This window comes from Acromyrmex echinatior, chromosome 6, assembly GCF_024713525.1.
Source record: "Acromyrmex echinatior isolate Ae372 chromosome 6, ASM2471352v2, whole genome shotgun sequence".
Lineage (NCBI taxonomy): Eukaryota > Metazoa > Arthropoda > Insecta > Hymenoptera > Formicidae > Acromyrmex > Acromyrmex echinatior.
In genome coordinates this window covers 2,660,948-2,680,228 of record NC_141857.1, presented here as the reverse complement: position 1 = coordinate 2,680,228, position 19,281 = coordinate 2,660,948, and the positions used below count along the sequence as shown (strand labels likewise).

Sequence of the window (19,281 nt, the reverse complement as noted above, 5' to 3'; positions counted from 1 at the left end):
GCGTCCTGCGCTCGCGCGTCCCTCCCCCAGTTGTCTTACGATGCGCCAGAGCGATATATCAAGCGTTTGCACTTCGCGACTTGTGGAAGTTTTATTATTTTTCACGGCATCTCGGATATCTGCCAAGTGAAACCCATCGTAGAGACCGCACAGCATAGTAAGTAGCCAGCCACTCATCGCGATCTTGAACTGATCCTTGGAGACACATTCCGATCGAGAGTCCGCTTTGAGAACGCGCACCGACACTTTCCCGCGTATCGCCGCCGATCCTACGATCGTTTACATTTACGTAGACTTCGAACGGGCGGTTACGAAACTTACGCGGCACCCGCGCTTTTCGATCGGAGGAATTTCTACGTCGCTTAGTTATCCATCGAGGCTCTTGTGTACGCGAAACCTCTCGTGAAGCGATAATCGATTGTTTTTAAGCTATCTTTAATTTTGCATTAAATCTAACTTATATATAAGTCAAGTCGATCTAATTAACTTACCAATCTTGCTTTCCTAATTATTCTGTGCGTTATATGTATGATGCATACACCCACACATGCCCATATATGCATGTGCATATGTGTATATATATATATATATATACAGGGTTGGCCATATTCGACGGAAAGATGTTTTTTTTTTCAATCATGGGAAACGTCGTTACTCGATCTAACATCTCTGTCAAAAATTACAGTGTTGCCCAGATCTTTCCGTCGAATATGGCCAACCCTGTATATATATATATATATATAACATGTATACACACATGAAACATTAGCTAAGAAAGATTTAATTATTTAAATCAAATTGATTAATTAACAAATACTTATAATCAAGTTTTTGAGTTAAACTTTCAAATATATATGTAGATCTCGCATATAAATCTCACAATGAAGTTTTCGGAGGGTGAAGAAGTTCTTGCCAAGCATCCGAATACCTCTGAATATTATAAGGGAAAGATTCTCAACGTCAGAGGTGATCGATATAAGATACACTTTGAAACAGGCATTGAGTATACAGTTAGAGAAAATGATATAAAGGTAATTTATTAACAATTGATGAAGGAACATTGTTAAAAATTATACATTATTCTCTAAATTCTTTGGAGTAGAATTTGACTCGAAAGAGTAAAAATTGAACTACTCTTGAAAAAGAATGGCTTAATTTTCAATCTTTAAGAGTAAGATTTCACTCTTTAGAGTAACATTCATTCTAAAAGTTTTAGAGAATAAGGAATAAAATGAATTTATAAGATCAAAGTTTTTATCTTATATATATATATATTACATATATAATTTTTTATCCTCAAAGGCTGAAAGAATAGGGAGAATCTCGACCAGAACAAATAGAGCAACAAAAAGCCCTACAAGACGTTCTCCTAGTAGGAAGTCGCCAAGTAGGCGCTCGCCTGGAAGACAGTCGCGCAGATCCCCTGGAAGATCACCATCATCTACGACTAGGAAATTACCTATTCGTAGCACACGTCTCGCTAAAATATCTCTGTCTCGTATAGATGTCGAAAGCGGTAAGTATTTTCTTGTATGATATGCAACATTTGCCGCTTGTATTCTAATATTCATGCAAATTCGTTCCCATTCATGAACAGATAAAACAAGCAATCATAAAGGAAGCGAAATAAAGACACTGAATGAGAGTCCAACTGATTCATTGCCTTTACAGCAACGTTTGAGGGAAACTATGACTATAACACATAGACCATCGCTTCTGAAGACTGAGCAGGAATATAAATCGATTATATTGAGAAGTATTGATAGAGCTGCCTCGCTTCCAGTGGAAAGGAAAAGTTATGTACAAGATTATCCTCTGGGAGAAAAAGAAAGAGGATACTCAATGCAAAGAGATCAAGTATGTTTTAATAATTTATTATTAAATTCTATTCTGTCTATTCCCCTTTTTAAGTTTTATAATAGAATGGTATGTATATCGATAATTGTTTCAGGATATAACGAAATCTTTGCAAGAAGGCGAAAAATGGGAAACGGTTGTGAAACGTGAGAAAGAAATAAATAGAGTTGATAAACCGCAAGAATGGGGTGGATGGATTGGGACATTTTTCCTCACATTTATATTACCAATGTCCGTAATCTTACCACAACTCTTATGCTCAAAAGAACAATGCAAATTTGCACTTATAAAACTTTCTGCTGATGTGAAATCTTATATAAATTTATATGCGTTGCTGTCTTATATCGCATTTTTAACATTATTGGCTGGTATTTCGATTATACCGATTGGGAAAATCGTAGATGGGCAGCAGAGTAAAATTGGAAAACTCCAATATCGCATAAATGGTACATTTTAATATAGTGTGATTTTTAATTACGTTATTTTTAATGTTTTTTTTTTAATTTTTCAGGCTTTTTGAGCGCTATAGTGGCTATGATAGGACTTGGTTTATGTGTATATATAAATATACCGGTCAGTGAATATATTCTGAATAATATCGTGCAGTTATCTGTCAGTGGGTGGATTGTGGGAACGATTTTAGCTTTGGGATTGTATATTAAGGCAGGAAAAGCTCCAGTAATCAATCTGAATATATACGCATCAACTAACAGCAAGATATATAATTTTTGGCAGGGCAGAGAAATTAATCCACGAATTGGCACTTTGGACATCAAACTGCTGTTAATACGAGCTTCTCTTATTGGCACGGTAATTGTTATTTTGTTTTTATTTTTGCATGGATTATACAATATATAATAATAATTAAGTTGAATGTAATTATACAATTATATTCTCTATTTTGTAGTTGATCGTGAACATAGCCATCGCCCTTAAAGCTGTTGGCAATATAAAGAGTCCAAATATTGAGAAACTTGATGTAGCTACATTATTAGCTATCTTGTTGCAGCTATTTTATATTCTACATGGATTAATATACGAAGCTACTATCTTTACGTCCTTTACAATAATGTATGAAGGAACCGGATACATGACATGTGTTAGTCACTTGTTGTATCCATTCTTGACGACTCTTACCACAAGATTTATATTATATCAAAAGTAAGTTTAATAAATAAATGTATTAATATCTTATTAAAAAATAATATTTTCTATTTAATGCATTTTCAGGATAAAACTTGACTACTTTGTTGGCTTATCTATTTTGAGCTTTATAATGGGATATGTTTTGTATTACACTAGTAATTTGCGGAAAGATGAATTCAGGAAGAATCCAATTTCTCCAACAGTACCTTGTAAGTATAAAGACGAAAAATAATGATTCCTTTTTTGTAAAAATAAACTCATATTCTTAAAATTTACAGATTTGGAAACCATCCCGACATCACGTGGAAAGAAGTTGATGTTGTCCGGTTTATGGGGTCATGTGAGACATCCCAATTATTTGGGTGACGTTATAATGCATTGGTCTATCGCGAGTATTGGCTTGGCAAATGACATTCTACCATACTACACTGCGATCTGTTGTACATTAGTACTCGCTTATAGAGCTGTGAGAGACAATAAACGTTGTCAGATGCGCTATGGATATGCATGGGAGCAATATTGTTCGCGTGTGAAGTACATGATTTTGAAACGTATATTTTAAGACAACAGAACGCATAGCGTGGTATTTTTTAAATACCAAATTCTATATCAGTTATCACAGAAGATAACGTTTATTATATTTTATAGGATCTCTAATTTTGTGCATTTTACGATATTTTTATGAGATGACGTAGTGATATAGTATTATAAAATATACAAATATAGAATCGGATAAGAGCCAAAAATATTTTGATAATATTGACAGATATCACATTAGAGATATATATATATATATATATATATGTATATTTAAGTTTATAATATGAATCTCCATATATGTGATGAGAAGCGACCATTATGACACATGTTTTGATAAAGAGAAGAAAATTTATGTATTCGTAGGATAAGTATACGCATATTTGTTAAGACATGTGCCTGTAATATCGAGCATTATAAACTTAAAAATAAAATTAAGAAATTTTATACTTTTATAAATTAGAAGGGCATAAGTGTACAATTATAATTATTATAGAGACTATGATAAGCATTCTTTAAAAGACATGATTTTTTTAATAAAATAAAATATATTCTCATCTATTTTTTTGTGTTTATCTTGTAATTCTAATGTAGCTGTTTCCAATATAGATTTATAGTCATAATTTTTTGGAGTCTCTAATAGTTCACATGTCATATTTTTGAATTAGGAATCTATAATAGAAGCTATATATGAATATAATATTACGGGATTGTTCTAAATTTCTAAATTAAATTATATAACAAGTTACTGTTACGAGAAAGCCACAAAACAAATAAGAAGTGGTCATAAATAAAAAAAAATGTTACTATAACTTAAACGGGATTAAAAGTATTAGATGGATTGTTAATAATATAAAAATATGTAGTATATTTGTACACTTATTTTTTATTAAATTGCTCGTATATATACACGTACATCTAATTATTATAAAAACAATTCGTTAAATTGAATTGTTAAAAATATGTCCATTTGTCTGCAACATAATTGACAAACGGAAATTTAGATATTCTTACGTTGTAAATCAATAAGTGTCTTAGCCAATCGTTAATAGAGAATATCCTCTATTTTACATATTCTTCTATCTAACAAATATTATTTACTTCTAAAAAATAAAGATTTTTTCAAAATTGCGTGTATGTCTCACTATAAAATGATGAAAACAAATTTCTGTATATCTGTAGATCTATTCACGGTAGACACGTGTTTAATTGCCCAAATTATTAAATTATTATATATTTATTCACCTATTTTCATATAGTTATATTTATTTCTTAAAATTATATATTTAAAAATTGTCGTTAAGCCACAAATGTACTCTCTACATGACATTTTATTGCAATTTTGTTTTGAAGAAAAATATCTCATATTTGTACGTAACGATATCTGATATAATTCATATCTACAAATTGTATAAATGAAAAATGACAATTAAGAAAATAACTTATAATGTGTAGAAAGAATTATGTTTATTACCGATCCATTCGTTATATTTTCAATGTATTTCTACAAATTATTATTTATTATACTGATATCTAATTCTTTCTTTTATTTTATCAGTCGCTTTATTTGAACGGTTATAACTTGATCTGTTATTTACGCACTTTTAATATCTTCCTTAAATCTACTTTGTGGAATTAAGGGCCAGAGAATCATTTTGCATAAAAACGAGCCCTTGTGATCATGAAAGTGAACCAAAGTGTGTAAACTAATATCTCAAAAAATAATATATATTCGATTTTATATTATTTTATGAAGCTTTATCATTACAAAAATGACATTTGATCATGTTAAGAATATATTCTTTTTGCTGATACATTGATTAGTCGGATAATTTTCGATCAATTTGAAAAATAGTTTTTTCTTTTTTTGAGAAACTTAATCTTTTGAGTTATGTTACTTTTAAAGCAAGAGAGCGATATGTAAAATTTTGAGCTCTCTATTAAACATTATTATTAAATCTAACATCTGGAAGATTAGAAAAGAAGAGATTGAAATTTATTCTTTTTTATTTAATTAAGAAAAAATTAACAGAAAGAATAGAAAGATATTTTAGGTATTATTTGTTAAATCATTAAGTAATATATATTTTTTTTGACATAATGAACAATTTTTTAGTATATAAAAACATTTCAGGAATAAAATATACGATTTGGATCGCTTTTATCATGGACACAAGTATCTCATTCCGACACATTTTATTTCTGAATATCACACCGCAAATTTTGTTGTTCGCCTATTGACCCTTCTTGTACGAACATGACAAAGTTATCATGCTTCATTAGGAACATATTGTCGCTCGTCCGTATTGCTTATATATCGTTATATATGATATACTTTCTAATTAACGAAAATCTCATAAATCTCTGTTGGCACACACGAGTCCCCCGTTCTACTTTTATCGATAAATGTTTCGTGGCAGTACTTTCGATTCAGTACTTTCATCACCTGCTAGTATTCGGTGGACCTTCATCCCCGTGAAAAATATTGCACATAGTTCGATGGTCATGGTAAAGAAGATTTGAAAGGATCCTCCAGAATCGATTGGTCCTTTTTAGGCGTATACGAGGCCGAGCGGGATTCAGTTTTTAACATCCGTTCACCGCTCAGAAGAAGTAGAAGATCCAGTACACGGCGTTAAACAGCATGAAGCTGACTGGGAAGATGATTCGCGAGTATTTGTCTATCACGTTCACATCCTTGATCTTCGGCATTGACACACGTAACACGGAAGCTCCTCTACGTAGAGCATGTAACATCTACAAGATTTAATTGCAATTTTAGACTTAAGTATATTTTAATAAAATTTAAACTTTAGAAGCGATTTACAAATTTAGGAATGACTCTTATCATTCTTTTCATTTTATGCGGTTTTACATTTTTTATTTAAATATATTTTTTACAAAAAAAAATGTAAACTGCTAAAAGGCAGCGAAAATACTTGAGACATTTCCTAAGTATTTTCTATACAGTTACGTTTGTCTAGGACATGCTTTCGAATACCTTTGGCTTGTGCGGTCTTGGACCTCTGTATCTAAGACCGCTGTTTCGACTATGCGTATTGTAAGTGGCAGTCCTGGACATACGAAAACTCGGCGGAAATTTGGCCGGGTCATGGTCTCTTCCAGCTCCCAAAGTCGATGAAGCGCTGACTATGCCTGACCTATTTCTAATGCTCGGCAAAGGTGACATTCTAAGGTCCTGAAGCTCTATAATATCCGCGTCTGTGGAGCCAGGAAAAGGCGAACTGACTTTGCTCCCTGAAATGAAATTGGATAGATCGAATAAGCAAAAAATAATATATTAGGTGTTGGAATTAATTCGTAGCGTTTTTAATGAAAGAATGTTATTTATTTCACATGAGCATTAAAAAATACATTAATGAAAGTACTTCCCATCACTTGTAAAACGCTACGAATTAATTCCAACACCTAATAAATTTTAAGAAATTTTAGTATTAAAGGGTAATCGGTTAAATAAAATTATTAAACGTGTATCCAGACAGCACAAATATATCTGATAAATATATATATGATAAATATTTATTAATATTTATCGAAATTTTTATTTGAAATATTATTAAATATAGACTAAATATTTTATGTAATATTTATGATAAATATAAATAAATATTTCTAATAGATATTTTTTACTTAGATTATAATGTCTCACTATTTTCTAGGTATAATCTCTAAGTATTTATCTTTAATTATCATATCCACCAATATTTTAAAACTTCATTTTTATCTCGTAATATTTTTTTCGAAATGATGTTGTCTTCGAAAAAATATTTGATATAACTACCTATTGTTAACTGTTAAATAGTTAATTCTCGCTTAGTTATTCGTATAGAATTATATGCAGTAGAGACAGATACCAAAGCAAGAGGTAATCTACGATTTTGATAAAAACTTACTTATGTAAGAATAGAAGAAATATTGATTTTATTATATTCGTGCTAGAGAGAGTCGGAAATCTTATTTAACGTAAGCATTGTGGCTATATAATCGCCACAAAATTATTGATCTGATATTCGGCTCAGTTTACCTGTTTTAGAAGATAGTATTTTCTTCTCATCGATTTCTTTCTTTTTAGTCTTCTTCTTCGCTCTGGCGCCCCAATACGTATAATTGACCGCCGCATATTCCAGCAAGGCCGCGAACACGAAAACGAAGCACATCACCAGGTAGATGTCAATAGCTTTTACGTAACTGATCCGTGGCAGTGAGCTTCTAACACCTGTCGATATAGTTGTCATCGTTAGTACGGTCGTGATGCCTGAAAAAAAAGAATGATACGATGATGTATATGTACACAGCCTATATTTGCCTGTAATGAGAAAAAAATTGTTTAACAATTTATTGAAAGATAAAAATTGAAAAGCTAAAAGTTTATTATTACGAGAGAAAAAATAAGTATTACGACTTTAATGGAAACCTAATTTTAAACAATTGTACGAAACTATTTTTAAGACGTACCGAGAGCTACTCTCGCACTGGTGGCTTCATAATTGATCCAGAAACTGACCCAGCTAAGCATCACGATTAGTATACTCGGCAGGTACGTTTGAAAAACAAAATATCCGATGTTTCTCTGAAGTTTGAAGCTTAACGAGAGCCTCTGGTAGATGCCAGTCGCCAGCTTCTCCTTTCGATCGTTCGTCTCATAGCCGATAATCGTAAATTGCGGCAATTCCGCCTCCTTGACTCCATGAACGGGAGTTTCCTTCCAATACATTAATACGTCGAGCACCGTATATCCATCTGAGCATTCAGAATAGCATAATTCAGAATAATCTCAGAACAAGCAGTTCATTAAAACTCATCATTCTTTCATGTATTCATATGAACGCACAAAATTGAATATTCTTTCATTGATTCAAATAATTGTATTTTTATTAACATCCTAAATAATGTTATTCCAATTAATAACATTTGCATTATTTCGGAAATGTAAATCTACAGAAAAATTTAATTTAAAAAGAAGATAAAAAATATTCTTAAAAATTGACTTTTTATAATATTTAGGTACATATTTTTAAAATCTAAAGAAAGTAAGTAAGTAAGTCGTGAAGATAAAATCGTTTTTTATCTTTTTAGGTAAAGACATAAATATTTACAATAAAGGAATGTTGATAGATAATATTCGAATAATTGTGAATGCATATTCCAATACGTACAGCTTTCGATTTCAACTGTACAATTTTGTGAATCGAGGGGATAGTAATGCAAGTCCATCATGCAAGCCAGGGTCGTTGTGAATCTCATGCCGTATGTGATCGAGCCGTCACCAGATAATCTAACGAGTTTGTTGCGCTCAGTGACGTCGTGCAGAAAACTGCAATAAATTCAGCAGAATCAGTTAAGGCTGAGGAGATAAAGGATTAAAAAGAAAGATGCTTTTAAATAAAATCTTTTAAAAATAAAATATAATTACAAATATATTTAAAGGTTTTGAAACGTCATATAATTTGACATCATAATTACCTATTTTTATCATTGGCAAAAAACGTATCCGGGACCCAAATCTTTTCCGCGAAATCGCCACTTAGCGTCAGGATTTCACCCTCGTGCGAAAAGGCGAGTCTCTCGTCTTTCCAATATTGATTTAAGTACATCGTTATCGTATAATCCTGAAATGCAAGTAATAATTAATTTGCTAATAAAACTTGTTACTATAATTAATTAAAACATTATATGAAACATATGTACATAATATCCATTTGTTGTCTCCAGAGAGAGGAAAGAGTAGAAAAGATATAAGAATAAGAGTAAAAGGATACTCGAAAATACATTTCAACACAATGGCGCTATCATGGATGAAAAAGAAAGAAACTTTGTTAATGCATTGACAATCGAGCGGTTATCCAAACCCAGGGAATACAAATCCATTTATAAATCGCGACGGGGATATGAATATCGGTGAGAAAACGAATTTTGTATTCTGACTTGAACATATGATATGATGTTCCAATACAAACGTCTCCAATATAGCACAAGTATGTCGATTTACATATGTATACAAATGTATACATACCTGTATGTATTACGAAATTAGAATGAATAGTTGTAATATAAATAAAAGATATAGAATAATAATTTAAAATACTATTTTAAAAATTTGATGAAATATTAACTTCATGTGATTAGAAAATTAAATTTAATTAATTGCATTAATTGCTAGTTATCAAACAAGTGGATTAAAAATTATTGCCACATTGGAAATAATCTTTCTCTTTCTCTCTCTCCCTCTCTCTCTCTCTCTCTCTCTCTCTCTCTCTCTCTCTTTACTTATAAAAATATTTTTCAAAATTTTATTTGCTCACCATATTGACTTCTGAAATTGCATCAAAACTCGCAATGGTGAGATCCATCCCAACTCGTAATGGATCACCTTCAAAAAATAATCTGTATTTTAATTGTGTAGGTACGTTGAATAATTTTAAAAAATGTATAATCTTTAGAGTCTCAATTTTTTTGCAATATGTATGTGAAATAATCAAGAAAAGAAATATAGTTTAAAATCTTTGTCTAATCCGTTGATAATATCGGAAAATTACTTTCCCCCGTTGCACGTTCGATTAAAATTGCTGATTGCGATCATGCCTTGTTGAATGACGTGGAAAATTTCATTAAAAGCTTTCCATATCGCCCTGCTTCCGAGCTCTATTCTAAAATTTAATTCTATCAAATATGGCTCGAAACCTGAATATTATAGCAATAGTTTTATTTGTCAAATCCATTTTAATAGGTTTTTCTTACAATTAATGCATTTTTAAGTTGCATGTTTTTTATTAATATTTTTATAGGTACATAAAAAAGAATTTTATATATATATAGTTGTTACATATATAATATATAAATATATGTACATTTATTATAATTGTATTATTAATAATATTCATTAATATATAATTATTATAATTTATGATTTATATATATATATATATATATGTATATATAATACATATTATTATATTATACATTATAATTATAGTATTATAATTTGTTTCATTTACTATACATGCAAATGCAGATTATTTAAAATAATCTTAATTATGTGTAAAAATGTAATATTAGATAATCATATTGTTTATTTTTTATTATTTATTTATTATTTTGGATGTTTTTTTTAATATTCTGAATATATGAAATGACTTTTTTTTTAAATTAAATAATGTATATCATATACATCATTATGTGTAAACTTGTGAAAAAGCTTAATTTTTAAAAAATATACAAAGATCGATCCAGAGCTTACCGCCAAAGTTCGGCCTTAATCGAATATCGTAGCCGTCGAGTATCCTCGAAATTGTCTGCGTAACGTTCTCCAATCTATCGGACATCTCGGCACTCTCTAGAGAAGCCCTGTGAAGTACGAAATTTCGAAAACTATCGATAGAGCTTAAAGCAGTTAAAATATCTTTATTAATGAGTACCTTGTTAAATTTATCAAACGAATATTAAAATGACTGTGAAATAATTTCATATCTTATAAATGGAATTTAATATTACATATTTTCCAATTATATATACAATTAATATATTATAAATTAATATAATAATTATATAATATGTATATTTATTATTATATAAATAATATTAATATATAATTATTCATATATATTTATTATATGAATATCATAAATAATAATCAATATTATTATATTATTAGATTGAGGCAAGATTTAGGCTATATTTAGAACTACATACTAAATGTGCGTTTATAATGATATTAGCGCATATTTATATATATATATATATATATATATATATATATATATATACCATAGAATTTTAAAAATATTTATCGATAAATGCGCATTTCGAAGATTTGTCTTATAGATACATCCATCAGATTTCAATTTTTTAAACAAAAGTTTCATTTTTTGAAGTATGCTCCGAACATTCACATCTTCGATATTCATTTATTTTAAACATAATCTGATGGTAAATAAAATTCAAGACATTTGTTCTCGACCCAAAAATGAATCATTTATCCAAGGTTGGTTTAATATTTTACATTTATAATTAGCAAATTATATTTTTATACAAAAACTGCAAATAAATATCATATATAGATATATGTGTGACACAATGGCGCAAGAAATATGCATAATCAAGAAATAAAATATCTAAATTAATACATATAAACGTCGAAGAAATTCAGAGATAAAATGGAAATAATAGAACGACTGAAGAAATTACTTCCATTAACCAATTCGGGCACTGTCGATCTGATCTGGTCCATAACGATTATTGTACTCGCGATCGTAGTATTTTTCACTTTGAGGAAAAATTAATAAATTTGGAGAAGATTCTACGATTTTGTAACCAGCGTTATTCGGAAAAAATTATCAGATTCGTCTTTTGCCCGGAAAATGAAGCTTTGTTGTTTCTCCTCATGTACAGTGGACTAATTGGAGTGCTAATTGCCCGAATAATCGCATATGTCGCAGGTCAAGCTTAATTCAAGTATCTAATTATTTCCCTTTGAATCTAATTTCTTTTTATATCTATTTGATTTATTTTTCTATGGATATATATTTTCTTTACTACATTTATACATGTGTGTAATCTTAATTGAGAGAATCATGGTATTTTAATATAATTTACTATTAAGATATTGAAATTGCATTTTAAATTTTACAATCACTCTGTAAATTATTGTATTGATTTTAAAAACAATTTAAAGTTCATTGAACAAACGTTTGATTGTTGAAAATTTACTTTTTTAACCAGTGAAATATCTATAATGGTTTCAACTGTGCCATGCTGATTAAATCACGCTCTTTTTAATAATACGACATAGAATGTTTATTGGAATTTTATTAAAATACATTACAATGCTTTAGTTACATGAAGATTCGCGGAAGAGAAAAAGATTATATCTTTTTAATAATGTATATTTAAAAAATTAGGTTTATATGTATACATATTATTAATATGGCAATTTTATGTTTGGCATCGTATTTTTTAATTTAAAGGCATAAATTTATGTCATATTTATAAAAAAGTTTGCCCTATCATATCTATCGAAATCAAAACCGTGTCCCTTACATGTCACGTGTGCGTTACAAGTGAAACACAATGAGAATGCATCAACTCTTGTTATTCCCCGCGATTTTCCATAGGGCGAAGATGCAAATGATGGTGCTCACCAGATGACACGATGACGCAGCTGCACGAGGAAGAGGACGATCAGCGGCAGCCCGCGCGGCAGCATCCTGCCAATCGTCTTCGTTATCCGGTTGGGATCGTGTCAGTGAACGACGAGCGCGATGGAGAACGTCATCTCGCGGTATTCTCGCATTCCCTCGGCATCCCCGTAACCGGCTCGCTGCCGCCACCACCACCGTTCTGCAATCATAGTTGAAAGGAAGAACACCCGTCAACCTTTCCTGCCTGCTCGTCACTATCCTTATGTAACCCTGCACTTTGCGTATCCCTACACGCAGTGTGTTCTACACAACGGAAATCCTATGGTAATAGTCTCCGCGTCTATAATAAGTTCTTTATCTTCTTGGGAGGGAAAGATAATCCAGCAAGTAATAAAGAAGAAAACCAGAAAGGCTTATCCTACAGGAAGACTTATCCTAATAGCACAGATCTCCAAGGGACGTTCCAAAGAACATTCAGAGGATATTTCTATGTCCTAAGAACGTTCGTCAGAACATCTCTCGAATAAAGTGTTCTATTAAGAACGCGTATTTGATACTTAGAGAAAACTTAATTAAATTCTACTTCAATTAAAAATATATATATGTATATATGGGTTGAATTTGAGAGAAATCTCTATTTTTTTTTATCAACAAGACAAAAACAGACAATTGGTTCTAAACATTACACTGCACTGACTTGCATTTTGTCATAACGAGTACATGATGTATTATCGTTCTCTGCAGAAAAAGTAATAAAAATTATTGCGCCTTTAACTCTAGTTTTTATTGCCAATTATTTACGTTAATATTATAATGCTATTGCTAATTTTATCATGTAATATCGAAAGAGTTATGAAGCGCTTCTATTTGTGTCCTTAGGCCACCTCAGGCAATTAAAATCACGTTTTTTTTTCTGAAATTTTCGACTACTAGTAAATTAAGTGATTAAAAATTAAATGTAATTCCGTTATGATACTCGATTGATCCGATTAAAGAAAAAAGCATAACGAAATATGGACTAATACGATAAAGCATTATACATATAATACATTAAAATAATGTATGTGTGTTTCAACATCGTGCTTTATTCACTTCCTATTCAAAGATTGCGCACGTACGAAGCCACTTTCGCCTCCATGACATGACATTCGCGTTAAACAATAAAAAGAGCGCGTAAAATATATCCGACAATACGTATTTTTGATAAAGCTGTTTTCCGAGACAATAAAGATGAAGAATAACTTGTTAGTCACGAAACCTTATACTATCCGTAAATAATGAAGGAACGACTTTTTTCCATCCTGAGAATGGAAATTGACTTTATTAAGTCTCGAGTTTTAAATTGATGACAGGAAATATTTCGTAAATGTGATACCTTTAATAATATAGATGCAAGTATTTAAAAATATTTTCAATATCACGTAAAATATTATTTTCTTCGTAGTTATTTTATTAATTAATAATTCATTAATTTTATTTTATTAGAATTATACTATATATAAAAATATATACTATATATTATATATTAAACAAGCAATAGAATTGTACAAATATTGGGTCATCTAAAAAGTATCCGCGGTTTTTAGATGACCCAATAGTATTAAATCGCGAATCAATAGGAATGAAATACATAATACATGGTGAGATTTAATTGTCAACAGATTAGCAGGAAATTCAAATTGTTGAACAAAAAGCAAATTGGTATGAACGTTCGCATTAAAATCAGATTTTGCTGAGAAAGCTTGGTGATACAACATGACAGCAAATTGGCGGCAGAAACCGAGCAAAATCTATCGAACGCAGATTCTGCTCTATTTCTGCTGCCGATCAAACTATATAACAAATATAATCGAAGTCTACTTGATTTTAGTCCTCATGTCTTGTTGACAAACTTTGCTATATATTTGTCTGCATTCTAGCAAGAGTAAGTATTGAATATCCTGTGTCGGATACTATATCAAATCCGTAGACTTTCTGTCAATAAAATGTGTAGTAAACACTTAACAGAATCTATTCTCAAAAGACTGTCTAGATTTTCACTTAATCGATATCAATTCGTTAATTTAATTAAAAATTTATGTAGCAATTTTTATGTATATGTATAAGTTTTTTTTCCTCTGTTTTTCCAGAGAAACAATGACTTGCTGCAAGTCATTTGCCAAGTGAAATTGGAATTGTAAATAATTTCCTGCATACCAAATAAGTTCATTCACAAGTTCATAGTTGAATAAATATATTTCTGTAGATGCATATTAATTCTCTATAATTTGATAAGTACACTTCTTTTTTGCTACTTAGGTTTACACAGGTAATTACCTGCTGCATCCGAGGAGAATCACGACACGCGCGATGATTTCATCATCGATTCAACAGAGAAATATCAGAATTATTAAACCTATTATCGTTGACCGGAATTATCGTTCGCACGTACTTCGGTCCATCGTCGTAGCTTAAAATCGATCGGAGCGCAAGATCAATCGTGAGATCTCCCGAGACTCAATCGATCGTTATAATCGTTTACAGAATCCACTATTCACAGGATTTAATCGGCTTATCACTTCTCGCTTTATACGATCGAATTCGCGGATCACTCAAACTCACTGTCATGAGCGTGTCATCGATCGTCGCGCAGCATCACTTCACGTCGATGTCCATGTTCTCATTCTCGTCTACGTCGTCGAATAGAAATGTAAGCGCGATGTATTTCTGTGCACCACGAGCTTCGCGGATGCTGCTGCCTTTCATCCTCGGTAGCTAACGCGGATCCACTGTCGATTACTCTCTTCAAACCCTCTCTCTCTCTATCTTTCTCTATCTCTCTCTTTCTCGCCCCTCTTTCACTTCCTCAACGTGAATGCGTTCTCCCTCTCTTTCTACCTCTCTCTCTCTCTCTCTCTCTCTCTCTTTCTCTTTCTCTCTCTCTTATTCACTCCGGAAATCATCCCCTTCACTTCTGTCAACGCGTGGTTTCTTCTCTATCTCTCTATCACAATTCAACCCCCTTTTCTCTCGCTCTCGCAAATTCTCCCTCTCCTACGCTCTCATTTTCATGGGTCCTTCATCCCTCTTGCTCGCATTTCCTTTTTCACGTGCGATTGCCCCGTTCTATCCCCGTTTATTCTTCCCTTCTCTCTCTCTCTCTCTCTCTCTCTCTCTCTCTCTCTCTCCTCTTTCTATCTCTTCTCTCGCTCTCGCGAATCGCCTTGATACTACTCTCTTCCGCTCCTCGAAATCTCTCTTCGTCTTTCGTCACCGTTCCACAGACTTCCCCCGCGACTTGCAGTATGACTTGCGCAGGACGCATGCATTGTATACGTACTCTATCTTCGTGTGTCGACCTAGTGACACACAGTTGGTGATCGGATTTCCAAAGCGAACCGATCGAAAATCTCCACTGTCACCATCATCATCGTCATCGTTCCCACTATCTCCGCTTTTTTATGCGAGAAGAAATCATTACCTTCTTAGAGTAATAACGAAAACGCCGAAGGCGATCGATGCGATATCGAAGGCAAGAATCGATCGGCTTTTCCTGATATATTGCTGCATGAAGATTTCGCGTAAAAATAATAAAACCAGACGGAAAAGGCAATACTCCTTGGAGTACAAATTATATATTTTTGTCAATCCATTTCAACTAATCCAATTTTTTATATATTACCTTGATAAAAATAATTTAATGTTTAAAAAAAGAGAGATTTAATGTTTAAAAGGATGCACAAATTTGTGAGCAGTCTCTCCGAGATGTGCTCCACGCCTTAATGAGTTCAAGGTTTTTAAATGCGACCACCTTAAAAATAAGAATAAAAGATATCAGCGCGGAGATAAGATCAAATTAATGGTCTCTCGACTAAGCATTAATGAAGATTCTCTTCCGCGTCATATCACTCACGCTATCGCGACAAAAATATCAGATAAGTAAACTCGTGATTTGGAACACTTTGCAGGAATATACAGAATAATTTGCGAGCATCGTTAAAAAAAAATTCTTTAATAAAACTTCAAACAAAAATTCTTATCAAAGAAATTTATTATATATTTATGTCGTAACATTGCAATTCTCGGTAAACGCCTTTATTTAATTTTCTTGGAATTAGATGAAGAACTAAAGCAGCTAATACAATAGGTGACTTTTACAAATTTTTTATCGCTGTAAACGAATCCGTGTAAATGAAATTGCTCTATCATGTCACGCTTTTGAGATACTTTAGCTCAAAGGTATAAAAGTGCCAATTTTCGGCAAATTATATTTGCGGATTCATTTTTAGTTATAAAAAAGCTTGTAAGAATCATTTTGTCCCGTAATTTAATATGTGTTGGACAGTGTAATTTTATGCGCTAATTGCAAAACCTAGTAAATGGCCACTTGGTATCGCAATAGCAGTTAGATTTACAATCGATGAACAGTCTCCGTCGGCAGGACGGGTTCACTTACCTTCCAGAGACGATAAGAATTTTCCTGTCGGCAACGCCGTCGCTGATCGGAAATCATTTCAACACCCGATGTTCTGAAATACGCGTTTCTATCATTTTTGTGATGTCCACGAGGAAATGCAAGTAAGAAATCACAGCGCAGTATCTTCGCAGCAGTCGTTTTCAAATCGAGGGAGACCATTTTTCGATTTCTATAAAACTTTCCTATTTATAAGAAAACAATTCTATTTATTACTTTAGTCAATCGTCAAAAAAGATGAACAAATTATTTTTAAGAATTAAGTTGCAATAAATATTAATTTATATTAATTATATTTTCAAGAGTGAATTACGAATAATAATTAGAATTGTAAATTAAAAATTAATAATTAAAAATTAAATATTAAATTTTTTTAACAATTAAAAATTAAATATTAAAAAATATGAAAAGAAAGAGCATAAAGAACCACAGCACAAGATGTAGTGATATTTAATTATTCTTGCATTACGAATTACAATAAAAATATTAAACGTTTCGGCCACAATCTGGCCATCTTCAGTAAAATTAATAATATTCTTAAGACGCAGAGTTACATCAAGTTGGAATAAAATTCAACCGTCGTGTGTTATAATTGTAAAAATCGTGTTTGCATCAATGCTTCGTATAATAATGTTAGAACGTCAGAAGTCATGTAGTGAAAAGTGTAGAACGAGAATTTCCAGATTCTGTTTTACAGCAAAATAAATCGATGAATTACAAGTATACTCATTTCACAGATAGAAATTTGTCGTGACACTATGTGTTGTTATAGTGTCACGACAAATTTCTATCTGTGAAATGAGTATACTTGTAATTCATCGATTTATTTTGCTGTAAAACAGAATCTGGAAATTCTCGTTCTACACTTTTCACTACATGACTTCTGACGTTCTAACATTATTATACGAAGCAGCGTCGCATTGATGCAAACACGATTTTTACAATTATAACACACGACGTCGGTTGAATTTTATTCCAACTTGATGTAACTCTGCGTCTTAAGAATATTATTAATTTTACTGAAGATGGCCAGATTGTGGCCGAAACGTTTAATGTTTTTATTGTAATTCGTAATGCAAGAATAATTAAATATCACTAAGTACATCTTGTGCTGTGGTTCTTTATGTTCTTTCTTTTCATATTTTTGAAATTATAATTACATTCGTTTTTTACATTTTATTAAATATTACATTTTCTTAACATAATAATCTGTTTTTAGGATCTATTTGAATTAGCTTGTTGGCAAAACTTTTGTCCATTTAATCCTTTTATCAATGCATAAGTTTTCATCTTTTCACCATTTTGTTTCTATAAGGTTCCCGCAAAAAATGTAAAAATGAAAGTGAGATAAAGCCTGTATAAAACTTCTTTCCTATTCGAGGTTTTTCATAAAGTTCGCACAAAATATAAAAATTTTTGTTTAAAATTCGGCATGAGTACCCATACAATAATAGAAGGGTTAAATTTTGCATTGTAAACGAAATCGATTTGTTTAAACGAATTAATTGAAACACGACGCGATCAGAAGCATACATCTAGAAATCTGCTGATTAACGCGAATTTAAAGTTAGTAACCGCTAGAAGTTTAGTGTAATTTGACGAGAGAAATCACGTACAAAATCTCGTTGATTGCAAATATAATCTAAACCGTTCCGAAGTCAAATACGATTTAGCTCTCTCTTTATATTACAAATGTTTTAAGAACTTAGTAATAATTAGAGAAAAATTTTATGCATTTACAAAATAGCGCTTTTCTAATTCGAAATATTAGAATTTGAAAGACAGAATTTGAAAGATAGAACATCCATTTAGATAAGGAATTAAATTTCTGCTTGACTGCCTGAAATCCAATGTGTAAAATTCTTCACCTACCAATCGATTAAAATTCAAAAGTTTTCAGCTTTTAGTATTAAGATCCTCAGCTTTATCTTTCTTAATATTACGATTAAGCTGATAAATCGTACAAAACTTTTCCGTTTATTATGAGTTTTGAAATTATCTTTCATATTTTCGTGAAATTATCTTTTATATTATCATATACAAACCATACGAGAGTAGAAGAATTCATTAGTAGACTTAATTAGAAGATCTTAATTAGAAACATAAATTATTTAGACCGCAAGTTTGTCG

General features: G+C 31.3%; 2 protein-coding genes across 3 annotated transcripts; one reads left to right on the top strand and one right to left on the bottom strand.

The window, feature by feature from the left end:
- Positions 1-6: 6 nt before the first annotated feature.
- On the top strand, positions 7-5,001 carry LBR (lamin B receptor). Its single transcript, XM_011054886.2, has 9 exons — positions 7-157; positions 861-1,031; positions 1,303-1,516; positions 1,598-1,857; positions 1,952-2,303; positions 2,369-2,667; positions 2,765-3,018; positions 3,088-3,212; positions 3,282-5,001. Exons 2-9 carry the CDS (start codon positions 882-884, stop codon positions 3,563-3,565), a joined length of 1,938 nt encoding a protein of 645 aa, XP_011053188.1. The 5' UTR covers positions 7-157; positions 861-881; the 3' UTR covers positions 3,566-5,001.
- Lcch3 (Ligand-gated chloride channel homolog 3) lies at positions 4,081-16,066 on the bottom strand. Of its 2 annotated transcripts, none has more exons than XM_087407314.1 (10): positions 15,300-16,066; positions 12,699-12,897; positions 10,799-10,905; positions 9,864-9,931; positions 9,025-9,170; positions 8,718-8,875; positions 8,017-8,301; positions 7,586-7,816; positions 6,542-6,798; positions 4,081-6,297 (listed from the first exon to the last, which is right to left on the bottom strand). In XM_087407314.1, exons 2-10 carry the CDS (start codon positions 12,761-12,763, stop codon positions 6,145-6,147), a joined length of 1,470 nt encoding a protein of 489 aa, XP_087263440.1. In that variant the 5' UTR covers positions 12,764-12,897; positions 15,300-16,066; the 3' UTR covers positions 4,081-6,144. The 2 variants fall into 2 exon arrangements, with proteins under 2 accessions (XP_087263440.1, XP_011053186.1); XM_011054884.2 differs by having other exon boundaries at positions 15,015-16,065.
- Positions 16,067-19,281: the final 3,215 nt, after the last annotated feature.